General features: G+C 53.1%; 2 protein-coding genes across 7 annotated transcripts in view; one reads left to right on the top strand and one right to left on the bottom strand.

Annotated features, from left to right (window-relative positions):
- Positions 279-10,757, top strand: MPO (myeloperoxidase). Of its 2 annotated transcripts, XM_018063571.1 has the most exons (13): positions 279-371; positions 521-614; positions 917-1,092; positions 1,281-1,404; positions 1,501-1,630; positions 1,702-1,908; positions 2,752-3,070; positions 5,153-5,313; positions 6,969-7,224; positions 7,672-7,842; positions 8,793-9,030; positions 9,760-9,974; positions 10,531-10,757. In XM_018063571.1, exons 1-12 carry the CDS (start codon positions 296-298, stop codon positions 9,965-9,967), a joined length of 2,160 nt encoding a protein of 719 aa, XP_017919060.1. In that variant the 5' UTR covers positions 279-295; the 3' UTR covers positions 9,968-9,974; positions 10,531-10,757.
- Positions 12,145-19,265, bottom strand: part of LPO (lactoperoxidase) — a 31,136-nt gene continuing 24,015 nt past the window's right edge. For 4 of the 5 annotated variants that reach the window (XM_018063559.1, XM_018063560.1, XM_018063561.1 and 1 more), the window contains exons 10-13: positions 15,723-15,975; positions 13,877-14,050; positions 13,022-13,259; positions 12,145-12,834 (exon numbers count right to left, since the gene is read on the bottom strand). In XM_018063559.1, coding sequence (XP_017919048.1) covers positions 12,627-12,834; positions 13,022-13,259; positions 13,877-14,050; positions 15,723-15,975 — 873 coding nt within the window. In that variant the 3' untranslated portion in view covers positions 12,145-12,626. 5 annotated transcript variants of the gene reach the window in all.

The raw sequence follows: 19,265 nt of genomic DNA, 5'->3' as shown, positions 1-19,265 counted from the left end.
GGGCCCAGTGGGGGAGGAGAGAGACTTGAGTCTCCAGGGGCGGGACCCACCTGCCTCAGCCCTCCCCCAGCCTGGAGAACATAAAAGCCCAGGTTCAGCTAAGAGGTAATGCCAATGCCAGGTGGAGCCCTGGAACTTCAGAGGTAGGGTCCTAGACTCTGTCTGTAGGCAGAACCCACTGCGGGGGCACTGGGTGAGAAGGAGGGGGCCTGGGAGGAGGTGGCTGTGGGGCGCTCGTCTCCCCAGTACACTGTGGGCTTTGCACACTTTGCAGGCACGGGGTCTTGTTGCAGAGATGAAGCTGCTCCTGGGCCCGGCGGGCCTCCTGGCAGTTCTGATCATGCTCCAGCCCTCGGAGGGTGCCCCTCCAGGTAACAGTTCAGAAAGAAGGGAAAAGGTGGCGTGTTAAGGGTAGTTCTGAGTCCCCGGGATTCCTTTCCTCCTTGTAAGCCACCCGGGTTCTGGGGTCTGATGGAGACTCTGGGTCCATTCCTGACCTCCTGACCTCTGTTCTGGGCAGCTGTCCCGGGGGAAGTGGAGACCTCAGTGGTGTTGACCTGCATGGAGGAAGCCAAGCGGCTAGTGGACAAAGCCTACAAGGAGCGGCGGGAAAGGTGGGGCTTCTGAGTGAGGCCGTCCCCGGCATTTCAGAGAAGGAACAGGCAGCAGGGAACCTGCGGCTGGAGGCTGGAGGGGGGGGCCCTCTGCCGGGTGGTCTTTCTGTCTTTGGGTGTGAAAACATCTTCAAGACCATGCCTCCCACTTGTCTTTGGACTCCCAGGTCCAAACCTTTGGTGTTTACAAAGACAAACCTGCTTCCCGGCTCTGGGTCCTTGGAGCCCACAGCTCTGGGCTGGGGCCCTGCTGAGTGTCTCCCCCTCCTTCCTCTGGGCTCACCCCTCCTTCCCTCAAGCAGCATCAAGCAGCGGCTTCACAGCGGCTTGGCCAGCCCCATGGAACTCCTGTCCTACTTCAAGCAGCCAGTGGCGGCCACCAGGACCGCTGTGAGGGCGGCTGACTACCTGCACGTGGCCCTCAGCCTGCTGGAGAGGAAGCTGAGGGCCCTGTGGCCAGGCCGCTTCAATGTCACAGGTACAGTCCCCGCTACTCTTCCAGTGCCTCACTCAATCTCTGTGGGTCTCCCAATCCCTCCTTCCGGGGGGTATCCTAGCATCCCCCCACTATGTCCTCAGTCCACATCCCCCAAGCAAGTCTCCCCAGCAGTGGGTAGAAAACAGGGGCTCAGCTCCCACTTGCCTCCTACTTTGCCCGGTCCACAGACGTGCTGACCCCGGCCCAGCTGAACCTGCTGTCCAAGACCAGCGGCTGCGCCCACCAGGACCTGGGGGTGAGCTGCCCAGAGAAGGACAAGTACCGAACCATCACCGGGCAGTGCAACAACAGGTGCGGCCGCTGGGGGCCGGCCCTCGATGCGCGGGCGGTGGCTGGAGGCTGGGGACTCTACCAAGGGGTGTCAGCGCCGTGTTCTCGCCCCTGCAGGCGCAGCCCCACGCTGGGGGCTTCCAACCGCGCCTTTGCACGCTGGCTGCCGGCGGAGTACGAGGACGGCTTCTCGCTGCCCTTTGGCTGGACGCCCGGGGTCAAGCGCAGCGGCTTCCCAGTGCCCCTGGTGAGCCCTGGCCGGGCGGAGAGGGAGCAGCCCGGCCAAGACCGCGGCCCCTGACGCCCGGTGTCCCACAGGCTCGCGCCGTGTCCAATGAGATCGTGCGCTTCCCCACGGAGAAGCTGACTCCGGACCAGGAGCGCTCACTCATGTTCATGCAGTGGGGCCAGCTGCTCGACCACGACCTCGACTTCACCCCCGAGCCGGCCGCCCGCGCCTCCTTCCTCACCGGCATCAACTGTGAGACCAGCTGCCTGCAGCAGCCGCCTTGCTTCCCGCTCAAGGTGCTTGCTCCCGGCCCCGCCCTGCAGCCCGCCGGGTCGGGGGAGGGGGCATCGTTCCTCGAAGAGGCCACCTCCCTTCCTGCCCAGCGTTTCTTCTCCGGGTCCCAGCAAGCCTGCCCTGACTGCTCCCCACGCCTCCACCACCCAGCATCTCCCACCCTCTCTGTGCTGACGACCTTCCCACTGCCCCTCAGACTTCTGTGTGCAAGCGCCGGGGGGCTCAGTCGTCTTCCCTCCCCACTCGGGGGCCCCCACCCCCAGCGCACATCACACACAGCCTGGTAGTGGGGTTGGAGCGGGGGTGAGAGTGGACACGTGCAGAGTAGGTAGCAGCGGAAAGAAGGAAGGAAGGAGGGTCCCAGAGAGAGGCGGACAGAGGCAGATAGGGCACGGAGGGAGAGACAGAGAGACAAGAGGGGGAAGGGAAAGAAGAGAGGCCGCCGGGGAGGACAGACAGCCAGCCAGGGACCCGAGCAGAGAGGAACAGAGTCAGAGGAGAGGAGAGAAGGGAGGCTGAGGGGGAGGGTCGGAGGACCGGCCAGCGCACCTCCAGGGGGCCCAGGTCCTCCATGCCAGCCCTCCAGTCACCGCCCCTCCTGCTCAGAGGCGCTCTGCCGGTGGGACCTTAGGCTCATCCCTCGGGGGCCTTGAGAAACCTTCCTGTCAGCTGAGGGGCCCCGAGGGGCTCTGTTTACCGTCTGGGTTGCCCGCTCTGGTCCTCGGTTCTAGACGGCTTCCCTGGCGGGAATTCAGGGCCTAAAACGGCAGGTGGACCAGGGCGAGCCACTCCTGACCTCTGTCCCTGGCCGCGGCGAGCCCGCGGGGCCTCTCTCTGCACCTCAGATCCCGCCCAATGACCCCCGCATCAAGAACCAGCAGGACTGCATCCCTTTCTTCCGCTCCTCCCCTGCCTGCACCCACAGCAACATCACCATCCGCAACCAGATCAACGCGCTCACCTCCTTCGTGGACGCCAGCATGGTCTACGGCAGCGAGGACCCCTTGGCCATGAGGCTGCGCAACCTGACCAACCAGCTGGGGCTGCTGGCCGTCAACACCCGCTTCCAGGACAACGGCCGGGCCCTGCTGCCCTTCGACAACCTGCACGATGACCCCTGCCTCCTCACCAACCGCTCGGCGAACATCCCCTGTTTCCTGGCAGGTCAGTCCTGGGCAGGGACCTGGACTGATGCAGGGCGCCCCCTACTGGAGCCATGGCGAGCCTACTGCAGAGCTCCTTGGGTTAGCATTGAGAGAGACTGCCCTCACCAACTTACAGGATGTGAATCGAGTTGCCTTGGTAACAAGTTGGATGGAGCCGGAAAGGCAAAACAAAAACAAACCCCCAAAACGACAAGAACAAAACCCCCAAATTTAAGAAGGAGACTCAGGGATGGCCAAGGCGCCTGGCTCCATCCATCTAGCCCTTTCTCTATTGCTCCCTTTCCATCTGGGCTCTGCGAGAGGGAAAAGCTGAATCCTCCAGGGACAGGAAACCAAAGAGAGAGCAGCATGGCGCCCTCAACGCTCTAGAACAACAGTATCCAATATGGCAGACACTAGGCACACATGGCTATTTTCATTTATATGTAATTTAGCTTAAATTAAAAACAAGCTTGCTCCACTGTGCCAGCTACCTTTAAAGTGCTCATTTCAAGTGTTCAGTAGCCCCATAGGCTAATGGCTTCTATACAGGACAGCTCAAATGTAGAATATTTTCATCAGTGCAGAATTTCTGTGGGACAGAGCTGCTCCAGAACATCGCCACCTACCCACCTTGATTTCCTGTAACAAAAGAGGGTGGGACTTTCGATTTAGACAACTGGCAGTCCTGGGGATAAGGTTGGGGCAGTGATGGTGGCCATGCCCAGAAATTTTACTTGATACAGTGTTTTTAACTATGAACCCAACAGTGGGTCTGGCCCTTCTCTCTGGCCTCTCAGCCTCTCCTCATGATGGCTCTGCTGGCTGGGCCCTGGGGAAGAGAATCAAGGTCAGCCTCACTGTGGACTTTTCTGGGCTAGAGGAGAAGGAGCAGCAGTCCTCCGCCTCCACATGGTGTTGAGTCACGTGTCCCCGGCCCGGATGGTCTTGACCTCTTGTCAAGTAATGAGAAGGAAAGGCTACTCTCAGGGAATTTCCTTGCCACCGACTTTTAGAGCTGGGGAGGACGGAACCCAGTGTCTTGCAGAAATGGGCCTGGTCCTGATCCTCCAGAGCAGGGTTAGGGGAGGACTAGAGGGATCAGAGGGTCACTCTTGGTTCTTTTGAACAGTCCCAAGTGTGGCCTTCAAACATCCTGTGCCCTGACTCCCTCTCCCAAGCAGGCTGCAGAGTTAGCATGTAGTAAGGTGGGCATGGCAGCTCTGAGCAGGTGGTAGTGGCTTTCTAGAGTCCTGTGGTAAGAAGGATTCTGAGGTTGCATCCAATTTCTTTTTTTATATTAATTTTTAATTTTAATTTTTGGCTGAGCTGGGTCTTCAGTGCCTCACTGCTATGTGCAGGCTTTCTCTAGTGGCAAGTGGAAACTACTCTCGTCACAGTGTGTCGGCTTCTCACTGTGGTGGCTTCTTTTGTTGTGAAGCACAGGCTCTAGGGCACACAGACTTCAGTAGTTGTGGCACACGGGCTTAGTTGCTCCATGGCCCGTGGGATCTTCCCAGACCAGGGATCACACCCAAGTCCCCTGCATTAGCAGGCAGATTCTTAACCACTGGACCACCAGGGAAGTCTGCATCTAATTTTATCAGGAGTAAAGGCTGTGATCATTTGCTGTGTCTGACATGGGCAGGAAAACAGGGAGAGCCAACATGCATGCTACTTTTTTGGCCTTCCCTGAATCAAGAAAATGTCAATCAAGCAGTGCTCATGGATCTCCTGTTTTGTCCCAGGCAGTGTTAAACCCCATGTGTTTGTGTGTACGTTGGGTGGGAGGGTCAGATACAAAAAGGCACAATCCATGGTCTCATGGAGGTGCCAGCAGTCTCAGGTATGGGAAGGTGGCAAGTCTTGTGTCAGATCTGATGCTTAGTAAATGAGCATCCCTGGCCAGCACTGAAGAGCTGCTAAGGCGGACCAGGGAATCAAGGGAGGCCTCCTAGATGGGGTGCAGACTGAGCATGGCGTGAAAAGTTGAGTGGAGATAAACAGCATTTGAGGCCTTGGCCCCAGAGGGAATTTCAGTGGAGCAAGTCCTTTCTGGGAGGGAGGTCTTAAGAATGACAGTAGCTTTTGCTTCCCCAAGGGGACTCCCGTGCAAGTGAGATGCCTGAGCTCGCCTCCATGCACACACTCTTTGTGAGGGAGCACAACCGGCTGGCCACAGAGCTCAAGCGCCTGAACGCCCGCTGGGATGGAGAGAGGCTCTATCAGGAAGCCCGAAAGATTGTGGGAGCCATGGTCCAGGTAGGCAGTCCTGGGCATCTGTGGTGCCAGAAGGTCGGCAGACTTGGGATGCCAAAGTTCCTCTGCTGCATCTTAGCTGTGCAAATTAACCCTCATGAGCTATGTGAAAACACCTGGCAGATACTAAGTGCCTCGCGAGGGTCACTTGCCTTTCATTCCCTCTTTCCCAGGCTTGCTCTCCTTTCGACTTTCCTGTCTACCAGGAGTGATACTGACAGGTTTAAACGGGTGGATCTAAAATGCCTGGTGCCCAGTGAAAGTGGAATTCGCTCAGTCGTGTCCGATTCTTTGTGACTCCATGGACTATACAGTCCGTGGAATTCTCCAGGCCAGAATACTGGAGTGGGTAACCTTTCCCTTCTCCAGGGGATCGTCCCAACCCAGGGATCAAACCCAGGTTTCCTGCATTGCAGGTGGATTCTTTAGCAGCTGAGCCACCAGGCGTACAGCAGGTGTTCAGTAAATTCTTCTTTCCTTCATCACATTGACACTCTTGGCTCCTTTACACACTCCCTCTTTTTTACGGCTCTATCCCAGCTCACCCACTCTTCTTATCCTCGCTTAAAGGGGTGTGCTCCCAATTTGGGGGGAAATATTTAAATGCTTTATTTATTTCTTGGCTGCGCTATTTAGCTTTTGGGATCTTAGTCCCCCAACCAGGGATTGAACCTGTACCCCCTGCAGTGGAAACGCCGAGTCCAAATCACTGGACTGCCAGGGGATATCCTTTCTCCCAAGTTTTGACACTCCAGCATCCTCATCCTCTCCCAGGTCATGAACATGCACTCGAGTGCACACACCACACACACACACACACACACACACACACACACTGCTTGTTAATACTCCTCAGCTTTGAAGTGGAGAGAGTTGCTGAGGGTGACCAGGGTGACCAGTTTTCCATTGGCACTAAGAACTTAAATGAGATTTGTTTAACTCTGAGAGGAGATTCCAGAGTCTAGAATCTAGAGTGTGTCTGTTCCCTCTCCTCTCTTTTCACTGCGAGAAATCACCCAGGGTGGCCCTTTTCCATTTTGCCTCCCCTCTGTCTACAGACACTAGATTGAACCCTACTGTGAGCCAGGCACTTTGTTGCCTACTGAGTAATTTCAAGAGAAATGAGATCCAACCCTTGCCCTCAAGGAGTATGCTAGTTAAGAGAAATGCTGCTGCTGCTGCTGCTGCTGCTAAATCGCTTCAGTTGTGTCCGACTCCTAGCCACCCCATGGACTGCAGCCCACAAGGCTCCTCCGTCCATGGGATTCTCCAGGCAAGAGTACTGGAGTGGGTTGCCATTGCCTTCTCCCTATAAGAGAAATGAGACAGGAATAACTCAAGGGCAAGGGAGCTATGAAAGGACTCACAAAACCTTTTATTATTTAATCCTCTAAGGCGGAGTGCAGCATAATTACCTGTAATTTACATTTGAGGAACTGGGGCTCAGAGAGGTTAATAACTGGCCTAAGGTCACACAGAAGGCAAGCACTCGAGCCCTGTTCATGCCACTTGGTCCCACTCTGTGGGACCCAGGTCCAGTACTGTGGAAGGCAAATCCTTGGCCTTAGGCGAGGGAGGGATCCCTCCGAGTCAGGGGCAGGTGAAGAATCCGCAGGGAGGGGTGAGTGGAGAGGCCACTCTGAGTGACTTTCCTTTAGATCATCACTTACCGGGATTACCTGCCCCTGGTGCTGGGGCGGGAGGCCATGCGGAAGTACCTGCCCCGGTACCGCTGCTACAACGACTCGGTGGACCCGCGCATCGCCAACGTCTTCACCAACGCCTTCCGCTACGGCCACACCCTCATCCAACCCTTCATGTTCCGCCTGAACAGTCGATACCAACCTATGCAGCCCAACCCCCGCGTGCCGCTCAGCAGGGTCTTTTTTGCCAGCTGGAGGGTTGTGCTCGAAGGTGAGCAAGACCCTGTCCGGGAGTGAGGGAGTGAACTGGCAGCCGAAGGCGGGGTGGGCGTGGACTTGGTCACAGGGAGCTAGGGCGGAATAAATTGTCTTTCCTTCCGTTTTCGGGGCATCTGATTTCCGGCCTGGTTCACTTGACTCTGCTTGCACATCCAACAACAGAGAGTGGGGTGAGACAGCTTCTAGGGAGCTGGCTCCTTCCTGTGCATTGGGATCCTCAGGGACCCAGGAGGGCTGGGAGCATCTGAGCCTGACGAGTTTGAATGGCTTTATCCCCGAGGCCGCAGAGCCTCAGTGAGGATCTGCCCACCCGGGGACCTTGGCGCCAGGAGCCGCACGTGCTCAGCGCTCTTCGCCACTGCCCCCGGGTCTGGCTCGCTGCAGTCTGAACTCCGATACAGAGCTGGACCCTTCCCCCGGCGTGCTCCTCTTGCTGCAGGTGGCATCGACCCCATCCTGCGGGGCCTCATGGCCACCCCTGCGAAGCTGAACCGCCAGAACCAAATCGCGGTGGACGAGATCCGGGAGCGGCTGTTTGAGCAGGTCATGAGGATCGGGCTGGACCTGCCCGCGCTCAACATGCAGCGCAGCCGCGACCACGGCCTTCCTGGTGAGGGGGCTGCCCTGGCCTCCCGGGCCCACCCACCTCCCAGTCCAGTGCCTGTCCTCTCCAGTGCCCCCAGCTACCGGGGCACCCCCCACCCCTCGCAACCCCCCCCCCCCCAACCGCCAACCCTCAGAACCTTGCTCTTAGGGTGCGGCCTGAGGTCAGGACCCTGGGCCCCTCTGCCCCGTTTCCAGCACCTTCTACCTACTTTGTGTTGCTGGAACCCCCCCAGTTTAGTGCATCGCCATAATAACGAGCCCCTACTGCCCTGAAAACCTACCTCCATCCATTTTGCTTCATTTTATGTGGATTCTGAGGGGAAGAGATTATTATCACTTCCATTTTACTGATGTGGAGAAAGAAATGGCAACCCACTCCAATATTCTCACCTGGAGAATCCCATGGACAGAGGAGCCTGGTGGGCTATAGTCCATGGGGTCGCAAGAGTTGGACACAACTTAGGGACTAAACCACCACCATTTTACTGATGAGGAAACCGAGGCTTGGAGAAATTCAGAACCTGCCCGGGTTCTCCAGCCGAGTCAGGGACAGAGCCAGAATGGGAGCCCAGATCAGCCTACCATCCTGCTGATGCCTGTACTGTGGGACAGCTGGTATGGGGCTGATCCTCCCAGACACACCGCACCCATCGCAGGTCTGAGATCTCCACAGGCACAAGATGATGCTCCTGTTCTTGGACCCAGCGGGAGTGATGACAATTTAGGATTTACCTTAGAGTGGGAAGGGTAGGGGAAGACAGAGAGGCTCCTGGAGAGACCCAGCTGCACTCAGGCTCCCGGGGAGGCCAGAGGATTCCCTGGGGGGTTTGTAGACGGGTAGCAGCCCCTTTGTGCCCTCCTTTCCTGCATGAACCTCTGTATGTGGCCTCACTGTGTTGGGAGGGTGGCCTTTCTGCAAGCCACCCACAACCACCCTCCGCTCCTCCCATACAGGGTACAACGCCTGGAGGCGCTTCTGTGGGCTCCCAGAGCCCAACACGGTGGGTGAGCTGGGCACAGTCCTGAGGAACCTGGACCTGGCAAGAAGGCTGATGGCTCTGTACCGCACGCCCAACAACATTGACATCTGGATGGGTGGTGTGGCTGAGCCCTTGAACAAAAATGGCCGCGTGGGCCCGCTGCTCGCCTGTCTCATTGGGACCCAGTTCAGGAAGCTCCGTGATGGCGACCGGTGAGGGCGGAGGCCTCGCAGCTCTGGCCCTGCCCCTGCCCCTTGGGGGAGCCCCGCTTCCTCCTGCTAGAAGGAGTCTGTGGTTTTCCAGTGTGTTCTGGGGAGCCTCAAGGTCGTCACTGATGTACCCTGAAGCTGTTGAGGGTGCAAAAAGGAGGGATCTGTGGTTGTCAAGGAGAGGGACGAGAGAAAATGCTACCCTAGGTCATGCTTCTCCAGGTCCCGGGTGTGGTCACGGGGCCACCAGTCTCCATTAGAAGGTCCCATCCTTGCTTCCCCCCAGCCACCGCTCCTGTTTTCATTCTACTGTGGGCCTGACCTCTGTCACACCCAGTTCTCACCTGGCCCGAACTGTGCCTTGGAGAAACTCTTAACAAGGTGTCCCTCTCTGGGAGGACAAATGAGACACACTCCCTAGATCCCATCTTCCCACCTGAACATAGCCCTGTCCAGGGCCCAGGGTCTCAGGGGAGAGTGGGCCCGTCTGTCATTAGTGATGCCTGGAGGCTGCTGGGGTGGGAGCGGGTTGTGGGGGGCAGCTGGGCAGCTGTGAGTGGGGCTCTATTTGTTTGAATCCCCCCTTGGGCTACCCGAGGGCCTGGAGCTCTCCTGTGCTGTGGGGCCGCTGTCCACTGTGGTCCTCTGTCACCCAGGAGCAGCTCCAGACAGTGGGTGTCCTCCCAGCCTAGGAGGGCCTCAGGCACAGTGGCCGTGGGTGTTCCCGTGCAGGTTCTGGTGGCAGAAGAAGGGCGTGTTCAGCAAGTGGCAGCAGCGGGCCCTGGCCAAGATCTCCTTGCCTCGCATCATCTGTGACAACACAGGCATCACTGTCGTGTCCAAGAACAACATCTTCATGTCCAACACATTCCCTCGGGACTTTGTCCGCTGCAGTAGTCTCCCGGCATTGGACTTGGCTCCCTGGAGGGAAAAAAGCTAGAGGCAGGGTAAGGGGGGCAGCGGGCAAGTGACAGCTGGGCATCTCTGGGCTGGCCGGTTGGGCCCACAGAGCTCTCCCTTCTCTAGGTGAGCCCCTCCCTGTTCTGGGTGCCAGCCAAAGACACCACTAACAACTGGACATTTGTGTGTGTGTGCGTGTACGTGCACAGTGAATCGAAATTGCATTTTGTGTGTGTTGCATGTGAACGTGGGTAGTGTTTTGTGTGCTGTGGATACATGAGTGTGTGTTTGCTGATACTAGGTGTGTGGAAGGCAGCAGAGTGGATTGGTGAGACGCACAGGCTAAGGAGCCAGACTGCTTGGGTTCAGATCCTGCAGCCTACCAGCTGTGTGACCTTGAACAAGTTCCTCAACCTTGCTCAGCCTGAATTTCCTTTGTAAATAACTGCTGTCATGGCTCCTTAGAGGGTCCGTTGCATCCTCTAGAATTGGGTTGATTGAGCACCTGCCAGGCAGTGTGGCCCGCATGGGAAACACACAGAAAAAGTCAGACACCATTTCTGCCCTTGTGGAGCTTATACTTTGACTGTGTCTTGTTAACAGAGGTGAAGCAGTGACCCTGGAGGAGTGACGACCCCAGAGGAGTGGCTATTAGAAGTGGGCTGCGCGTGGGTTGAGTTACAGGCCCAGACTCGCCAGGCTCAGTCCGTGGCCCACCTTTTTCTTCCTTACTCTGTTGTCTTACTTATTCAGAGGAGCTGCTCGGAGAGGAACTTGGCCCTTTTATACCATTCGTTTATATCTGATGATTATGATAATAAAGCACCACAGATGGGGATCTTTGCTCTGTGTCTGCAGTGGGGCTGGACCCTCAGCAAGAGGCTTGCTCTGGGCTCTGAACCTGAACCAGAGTGGTCTGTGCTTCAGGGCCCTTTCTAATCTGGGGGTCAGGACGTCCAGGCGTTCTCCTTGGGTTGATTCATACACGGAAGGCTGTCATCCTTGGACGCCTAGGGGCCAGGCCAAACCGAGCAGACCCTCTTCCCTCACCTTCCCCAGAGAGCGGGAACCGTGGGCACCAAGCCCTTCTGTTGGTGCCCTGCCCCGGGAAGTATTATGCTTGCTACATGCTTGCTCTGCATCGGGCCTGTGCCAAGTGTTGGGAAACAGAGGGCACTCAGGAGAGGAAAGAGCAGGAGGTTGGTGGGAAGGTGGTTCCCTCCCCAGGTGACAAGACACCTGGGGACCCTGTCAGCCGGCCCGGTGGGTCAGAGGCCCCAGGACGGTAGATGCCCCCTCAGTCTTGCCTTCGCCGGGGGTCCAGACCAGGAGAGCAGGCGGGGCTGAGGGAGGGGAAGGAGCAGGCTCCCCTGATGAGCGTGCCTGCAACTTGATCCCTCTGCGTGGTGGATTCCCTCCCATTCTCTCCCTTCTTCCCACATTTGGGGAGGGGGGCACCCACAGCTGGGGCCTGAAAGGATGTGAGGCTCAGGTACCAACAGGAGCCCCAGACATTAGCACCTCCCCCAAGAGGGAGAAACCCTGCTCAACCCCCTCTTATGGCTCCCAGGCTTTCCTGTAGAATGGCTGCAGGCCTCCTGCCCCCGCCGTGCCAGTCAGGGGGCCTGGGGGTCCCCACTGGGCTGACCTTACCCAGGAGGGTCTCTGAGAGAGAACTCATGAGTGTGTATTGGGTGGCAAACTAGGAATATTCTGGAGCTGCTGGTCACAGGCCTCACAGGCTCCCCAGACTAACCTAGAAGAAGAGGGTATTTCCCTAAAGGACTCCTGGGAAAGAAATTAACTTTTTTTTTTTAACTGCACATCATGGTATGTGGGCATCTTAGTTTCCTGACCAGGGATTGAACCTGTGTCCCCTGCAGGGGAAGTGTGGAGTCCTAATCACTGGACCACCAGGGAATTCCCCCAAATTAGCTCTGGGGGAAATCCAGGCTTGGATCTCTCTGCCTCTGTGGTGATGCCCTGAAAGTTCTCCTGCCACCCCACGGCCATGCCTTCTTTCTGCAGGAGCCCCTTCCCTCCTTTTCTTTGGGAGCGCTTTGAAGCTGAGAGCACCAAACTGGGCCCTCTCACTGCCTAGACTCATGCATGTGACCCCTTTGTGGTGAGACATGTCCGAACTGTAAACACTGTTGCTCATTTGGCAGTGATTCCAAGGCCTGCCTTCCAGAGGGGAACAAGGTCATCGCCAGCATCTGTAGTCAATCATCAGGTGTTTATTGAGCATTCACTGTGTGCCACGTACTATGCTGGGGGCCCCAGGACACACTTGGAAGCCGCCCTCAAGAAGTTTACAGTCTAGTTCAAGGGGAGGAAAGATACAGGGGTCAAGGCCGCAGCCTCAGCCAAGACTTTTTTGGGGAAAGGATGGGTGACATCTGCAAGCAAGATCGGAAAGCATGTTGGAGGGTGTAAGTCTTGACAGAAGGGGGGTTTCCGAAGATGGAGACGATGGGGGTGGAGAGGTGGGATTCAACAGGAAGAGCTGGAGCGGCAAGGCGGCTGCCTTGGGCTTGAGCAAGGTGTGCTTGGGGGGCGTGCAGAGAGACTCGGCTGGGCAGAAGGCCTGGGATGGGGTAGGGAGCCCGAAGGGGCTGGGTCACTGAGTCTACTTGAAATGGCATCGGGGCCAAGGGGAGCTCTACTGAACAGTGTGGGAGGCTGTGGAGCCCGGGCCCCTAATTCTCCCTGGAGGCCCAGGGTGAGAGATCCAGCTTATCAACGGCTGAGCAATCCACAAAGTCATGTGGGTAGTTGTTGGCCTGGAAGGCATGCAGCGGGACCTTCGTGACGTGGGTGTTGTCACAGATGAGGCGCGAGAAGGATACTTTCTGTAGAGAGTCCCGCTGCTTCTCAGTGAAGACCCCAGGGTTCTCCCACCAGAACCTACAGAGACACAAGCAGGGTCTCCACACAGCCCAGCTGCTGGCCCCTTCCCACTCTGCCAAAAGGGAAGGGAGGAGGTCCCCGGGAACATGCCGAGGTCTGGCATCGGTCCTGCAGGATGCCCACTCCAATGCCCACCTCTGAGAGGGGCCTCCCCCGCCGCCCTCCCCGCTGAGGTCTCACTCACCTGTCCCCATCACGTATCTGCTGGAATTGCCTCCCTAGGAGGCAGGCCAGGAGAGGCCCCACCCGGCCCCTTTCTACCATGGGCTCGGCGTTGCCTCCGATCCAGATGTCAATGTTGTCGGGGGTCTTGTAGAGATCCAGTAACTTCTTAGCCAGTATCTTGTTCTTCAGCACGGCCTGCAGCCCCTTCAGCGTCTTGGGCTGTGAGAGGCCACAGAAGCCCCTCCAGGAGTTGTACCCTAGGGCAGAGAGGTGGAGGCTGTCTAATCCCCTTTGAGGACATGACCACTCCAGCTCCATCAGCCCCAGAGAGTCTGCTTTCCCAGCCTCTGGGAACGGAGAGGCAGTGAGCCACTGTTTCACCCTGTGGCACTTGGGCTTCAAGGGAGCTAGCAGGATATGTGGTGCTTACTGTGGGCCCAGGCACTGCTCTAAGCCCTGCACACATATATAAACTGAAGAACAGAGATGCTAAGTCACTTGTCTAAGGTCACACAGCTAGAATTTGAACCCAGACAGTCTGGCCCTTAAAGTTCTACATTTAGGAAGGTCCAGTAGTCATTGCTTTCTCTCTATTCTCCTTTTCTTAATATTTTCTGGATTTTTAAACTGCTTTCACAAGTCAGTGGTTGATCGCTTTCATCTGAGGAGCCCAGGCATAGTACCAGATATGTTCTCTGGTCTCTGTCTTAGGGAGACTGGAAGATGCCATTTCACAGGTGCGTTTTTAAAACAGGCATCTCTGCCTTCTGTTTTAGAATTGATCAGCTCCTCAGGGCTATAGAGGAGAGTCCCTGGGAACCCCAGAAAGTGGTGAAACATTCCCCAGGCCTGGCTGGACCCTGGGCCCACTCACCAGGCATCCCATGGTCCCGGCAACGCTGTAAATTGATAGCAGCCAGGTCAAAGCCGTGGATTTTGTGAGTGGGCTGGAAAAGCTTGTTGCGCAGCTCACTCGTCACCATTTTATTCTGATTCATCAGTTTGGACTTCTTGGCCAGCAAACCCCGCACCAGGGGGTCAATTCCACCTGCAAGGGAGAGCCAGAGGCCATGCTGGGGGCGGGGCAGCTGGGGACATCTTCCATTGCTGGGCACGCCCTCCTCCTGACAGTTTCTCTTTCTCAGCTGAAAGACGGGCCAACTGCCCCTCTGGGGCTGGAACTGGGGAAAGAAGAACACAGCACAGGCCACAGGGTGTGCTGGGGGTTGGAGGCCCATCCGCACCACCTGCCATCCTGCAGGGATGTATGAGCATAAGCTTCAGGGTTTCTTCCAAGCTCCAGTTCAGAGAGCTGGCTCCTTCTCCTCCATATGGTCCCACAAGGAACTGTGCACCATGAGAAGAGATGGCAGAAATCTCTAGAAAAATGCCCTGACTTGTCCGGCCTTAAGTAAAAGCCAGTTTCAACACAGCCCAGCTCAGGATAAAGGGGAACAGGGGTCCAACCTTTGGCACTTAATGGAGGTGGAAAGCTGTAGAGAAGAGCAGAAGAGAGCAATTTATTTACTGTGTGTGTGAGTCAGCTGCTCAGTCATGTCTGACTCTTTGTGACCCCATGGACTGTAGCCCACCAGGCTCCTCTGTCCATGGAATTCTCCAGGCAAGAATACTGGAGTGGGTTGCCATTGCCCTTCTCCAGGGGATCTTCCTGACCCAGGGATCAAACCCAGGTCTCCTGCACAGCAGGCAGATTCTTTACCATTTGAGCTACCCAGGGAAGCCCTATTTATTTATTAGACACAGGAATTCTTTCTGCAAGGGTCAGGGAAGCCTGAGGGAGGGAAAGGAAGCAGGGAAAACTCGGCATCTTAAAGGACAGTGCAAGAAAGAAAGAATAATAACTAATATTTAGTGATCACCTCCTGTGTGTCAGGAACTACTGTAGGGCGCTTTATATATGTATTTCATTTTTTTTGAACAATCTTCCTATAAAATTAGTTTATTGACCATGTCCAAACAAGTACATACATATTTCATTTTATGTGAATAAAATACAATATTAATGTTTCAAACATAGTTGATACTCAGGAACTAATGGCCAAACTTTTGAAAAACTTAGATTTTAATGTCAATTAATTTCAATATATTAAATACAATTAAATTGCATAACTGCACTATTAATTTTCCTAGCATTATGATTTGGTAAACAGATTACTCATAATCTTACAAGTATAATTAAGGCTGTAATGAGTACCGTTGAGTTTACATACACATTTGAACACTCCTTATTATGTCCTATAGGTAAATTTCTAAATATAAAACTGCTTGTCAAAATGTGCTAATTTCCATCTAATACATATTTTCACTGTCTTTTGGACAGACTAACACACAAGGAGTTCCAAATTCTCCATACTTTGCTAATAAATATACCATTAATCTAATAGGTGAAAAAAGTAATTGCTGATTTATTTGTGTGTTTGTGACTATGTTTAAAGAGACACACAAATATTAATTTCATTATATATTTATAATAATTGATAATTATTTAGTATATAGTTATTTCATTTTAATATCCTAGTGAGAGAGATATTATTAGTGTCCCCATTTTACAAACGAAGAAACTGAGGCTCAGTGAGGTGAAGTCACTTGCCCAAGGTTGCATAGGAAGTGGCAGGAGCCTGACTTCCATGCCAGGTTTTTCTAGAAGCAGGCTGCAGAGTGAGACAGCCAGGTGACAGTGCATCCCCGAAAGGACATACCGTCTTTGATTATCCTCCAGGTGTTGAAGAAGAGGGTGTGCAGGGGGAGCTCTGCTTCCGGACCCCACGGCTGGTAATTCTCATCCAGGCGGGACACAGTGGAGGGAACCTCCATGTGGCCAAAGCGGAAGGCAAAGGTGAAGACATTGGAAATTCGGGGATCCACAGAGTTGTTATAGCCTTGGTAGGGCGGGATCCACTTCTGCATCTCACTACCTAGCACAATGGGTAGGTAGTCCCTAAAGGTGATAATCTGCAAGGAAAAACAAGCCATGAAAAAAAGGACGTGAGAAGACTCAAACCTTTGTGGAGTGAGGTTGGAGCCAAGGAGGAGTGGTCAAAATCAAGGATGGCAAATGGATTGCATATGTATCCTACGCGTTGCATGTGTCCAATTCTCCTTCCCATAACCCTAGCAGACATTACTGATTGATCATGACATAGTTTCTGCTGATCTTCCATGATCTGTCTCAATATAGGCTCTACTCATCAGTCCCCTGAATTTGACATTTGAAATGTACTCTCTTGGCCATCTTTGCTCTAAATTTATGATGAAGCTAACATCACAGTCTCTGTGTATCACTTTAACAGAAAATTATACTATTAAACTTTTCCCCACAGGCCAGGGCAAGAGGAATGGAGAACCACAGGAATGAGTCACAGGGTAACCAAGGGGAGTTCATTCAGTGCCCCATTCTGAAAGAAGTGCTGCTCCATGGAGAGGTCAGTTTCTCGTTTGTTTGGCTAAGAAGAGTGAACTAACATAAACTGAGAAAATTTTGAAAAAATATAAAGTCATGCCATGCCACAACATGATAATTATGTTAATTGTTTATTCTTTCTAATTTTTATGGTATACATATGTTAACTTGGTCGTAATCCTAGAGAACACGTAGTGAAATGCATTCTGCTTTTTTACCTAATATCTCTCCTGTTTCTACCTAGCTCACGATTATGCCACTGACCGTGTATAATATTCTCTTGCCCTCAGGGGTCCTTCCCATTCCTTCAGCAGCACAGACTCTGGAGACGCCATCCTTGGAGCGGGCCGCCTGCTCCTCAGGCTCTGGGAGGCAGCAGGAGACGGAACCCTGCCCCTGGCCACAGTGGACGGGCTTGACCGGGGCCCCAGACTAAGCTGGTTAGTCAGAGTCTCTTGCTCAGGAATTTAGATTTCAGATGCAGCTATCCTAGACTGTTTCTGATGGTGCTCGATAGAGGGGACAGATGGATTGTCATTTTCTACCGTGAGCAGAAATGCAGAGAAAACCCGTCTACAGAGAAAGAGAGATGTGAGGGGAGGAGAAGAGGGGAGGGGGAGACAGTGAAAATGACTTGCCTCAATTCCAAAGGATTTTCAGCCTCTGGCTGTCACCCTTGCTGAGGCCCGACTGCGTTACAGTCACTGCCCTGGAGTTCCAGGAGAAACCCTTAGGAGCTTCCATGTGATACATGTGTAGGGTGAACCAATACTGAACATCTTAATTATCCAGAGTGGGTTTCTTTTTCTTGTAGTCCAAGAAACCCTATGCTGAAGCTCTAACTCTCTCACGTGACTGTATTTGGAGATAGGGCCTGTAAAGAGGTAATTAAGGTTAAATGATATCATAAGGGTGGAGCCCTAATCCAGTAAGACTAGTGTCCTTAGGGAGACGCACACACGTGCATGAAAATCACGTGAGAAAAACATACAGCGAAGGTGGCCAAGCCAAGGAGAAAGGCTTCAGGAGAAATCAAACCTGCTAACTCCCTTAATCTTGGATTTCCAGTCTCCAGAACTGTGAGAAAATACCCTTCTGTTGTGTAAGCCTCTCAGTCTGCATTACTCTGTTATGGCAGTCCAAGTAACCTAATAAAAGCCTCAACTCAGATAGCCTTCAGGTAGATAATTTTTATCCTTTGATTTCCTATACACATCTCCAGCAGCAAGATTTATGGGTCTACATTTTCTTAAAAAATAAGTATTGAACTGTGGAGAGTTTGCTAAGAAATGAATCGAAATAGTTCTCTTTGATGGTTAAAAATATGCACATGGGGCTTCTGGTTCCAAAACAAGATGGAATTCACTCAGTTTTCCTTACTGACTGTAACTACATAAGCCTGAATGTATCCTCCACTAAATAGAACTAAATGCCCTGGAAATTTTAGCCAACAGACAGCACTAAATAGACTCCAAAAGCTGGAAAGATGGACTAGCTAAAGACCTTGTCAAGGAATGACAAAATGGTGAGTTCCTACATACCCCAGACCATGAGAGGTCCATGAGGGGATGGCAGTCTTCAACCCTCAACAGAAATAGACAACAGCAGTTAAGAAAAACCTTCTCTCTCATTCTCCAGAGGACCTGGCTAGGGGGAAGTTCAGCAAAAACCTAGTAAAGAGTCCCCACATCTGCTTCACAATTCAAGCCATTAGCCATCTCAACCCTTGATCCACTCCCCAACCCACGATCTGCCTGCAGCAGTGAAGCCCTGTGTCTCTGTTCTTCACCCAGTGGCATAGAGACTCAGGCATCGTGGCTTCTATAACTCTAGAAGGTTAACCCATAACTCTAGAAGGTTACTCAGCAACAGAAGGCAGCCAGGAGAGTACCTTCCAGCCCTGCAGACAGAGTCAGCAGGGATTGGGTGGGGACCCCAGAAGAATGAAGAATGAAGCAGACCAGAATAGCATTGCAAGGGCTCAGAAAGCTAAACTCTCATTGGAACTAAAGCTTGCAAAAGCATGCCAGAACCTACAACCAAACCTACACAGGGTAACTTATTATTGAATAATATGTGCCTAAATAGAAGATTAAAATAGGATCAAGAGTCTCCTAACATAATAACTAAACTGCCCAGGATAAAATCGAAAATCACCCATAATACCAGGAACCAGGAAAGCCAAAGTTGAATGAGAAAAGATAATAAACTGATGCCAATACTGGCATGAATCAGATGCTGGAATCATCTGATGAAGATTTGAAAGCAGCTGTCATTAAAATGCCTCAATAATCAATTTTAAGTTATCTTAAATGAAAAAACAGACCATTCCATAAAAGGAGTGCTAAGTCACTTCAGTCATGTTCAACTCTTTGTGACTCCATGGAGTGTAGCCCGCCAGGCTGCTCTGTCCATGGGATTCTCCAGGCAAGAATACTGGAGTGGGTTGCCAGGTCCTTCTCCAATAAAAGAAGTAGAATTTACATAAAAAAGGAACAGATTGAAACTATATAACTGAGAATATCCTAACTCAAATAAAAACTTGACTAGACTCAGTAGTAAGGTGGGCATGGCAGGATACAATTGAAGACAGATCAATAGAAATGAGTCAATCTGAAAAACAGAAAGAAAATAGACTTAAAAAAAAAAAAGCAAAAACAAACAAAAAGAAGTCAAACAAACCACAGCCTCCGTGTTCTGTGGCACAATAACAAAAAGTCTAATGTTCATATTAATGGAATTCCAGAATTAGAAGAGAAATTGGATAGGACTGAAAAAGTATTTGAAGAAATAATGCCTGAAACCGCCCCCCCCCCAAATTAGTGACAGACATACATTAACA

Source organism: Capra hircus, chromosome 19, assembly GCF_001704415.2.
Source record: "Capra hircus breed San Clemente chromosome 19, ASM170441v1, whole genome shotgun sequence".
Lineage (NCBI taxonomy): Eukaryota > Metazoa > Chordata > Mammalia > Artiodactyla > Bovidae > Capra > Capra hircus.
This window is presented reverse-complemented; position numbering and strand designations above follow the sequence as displayed.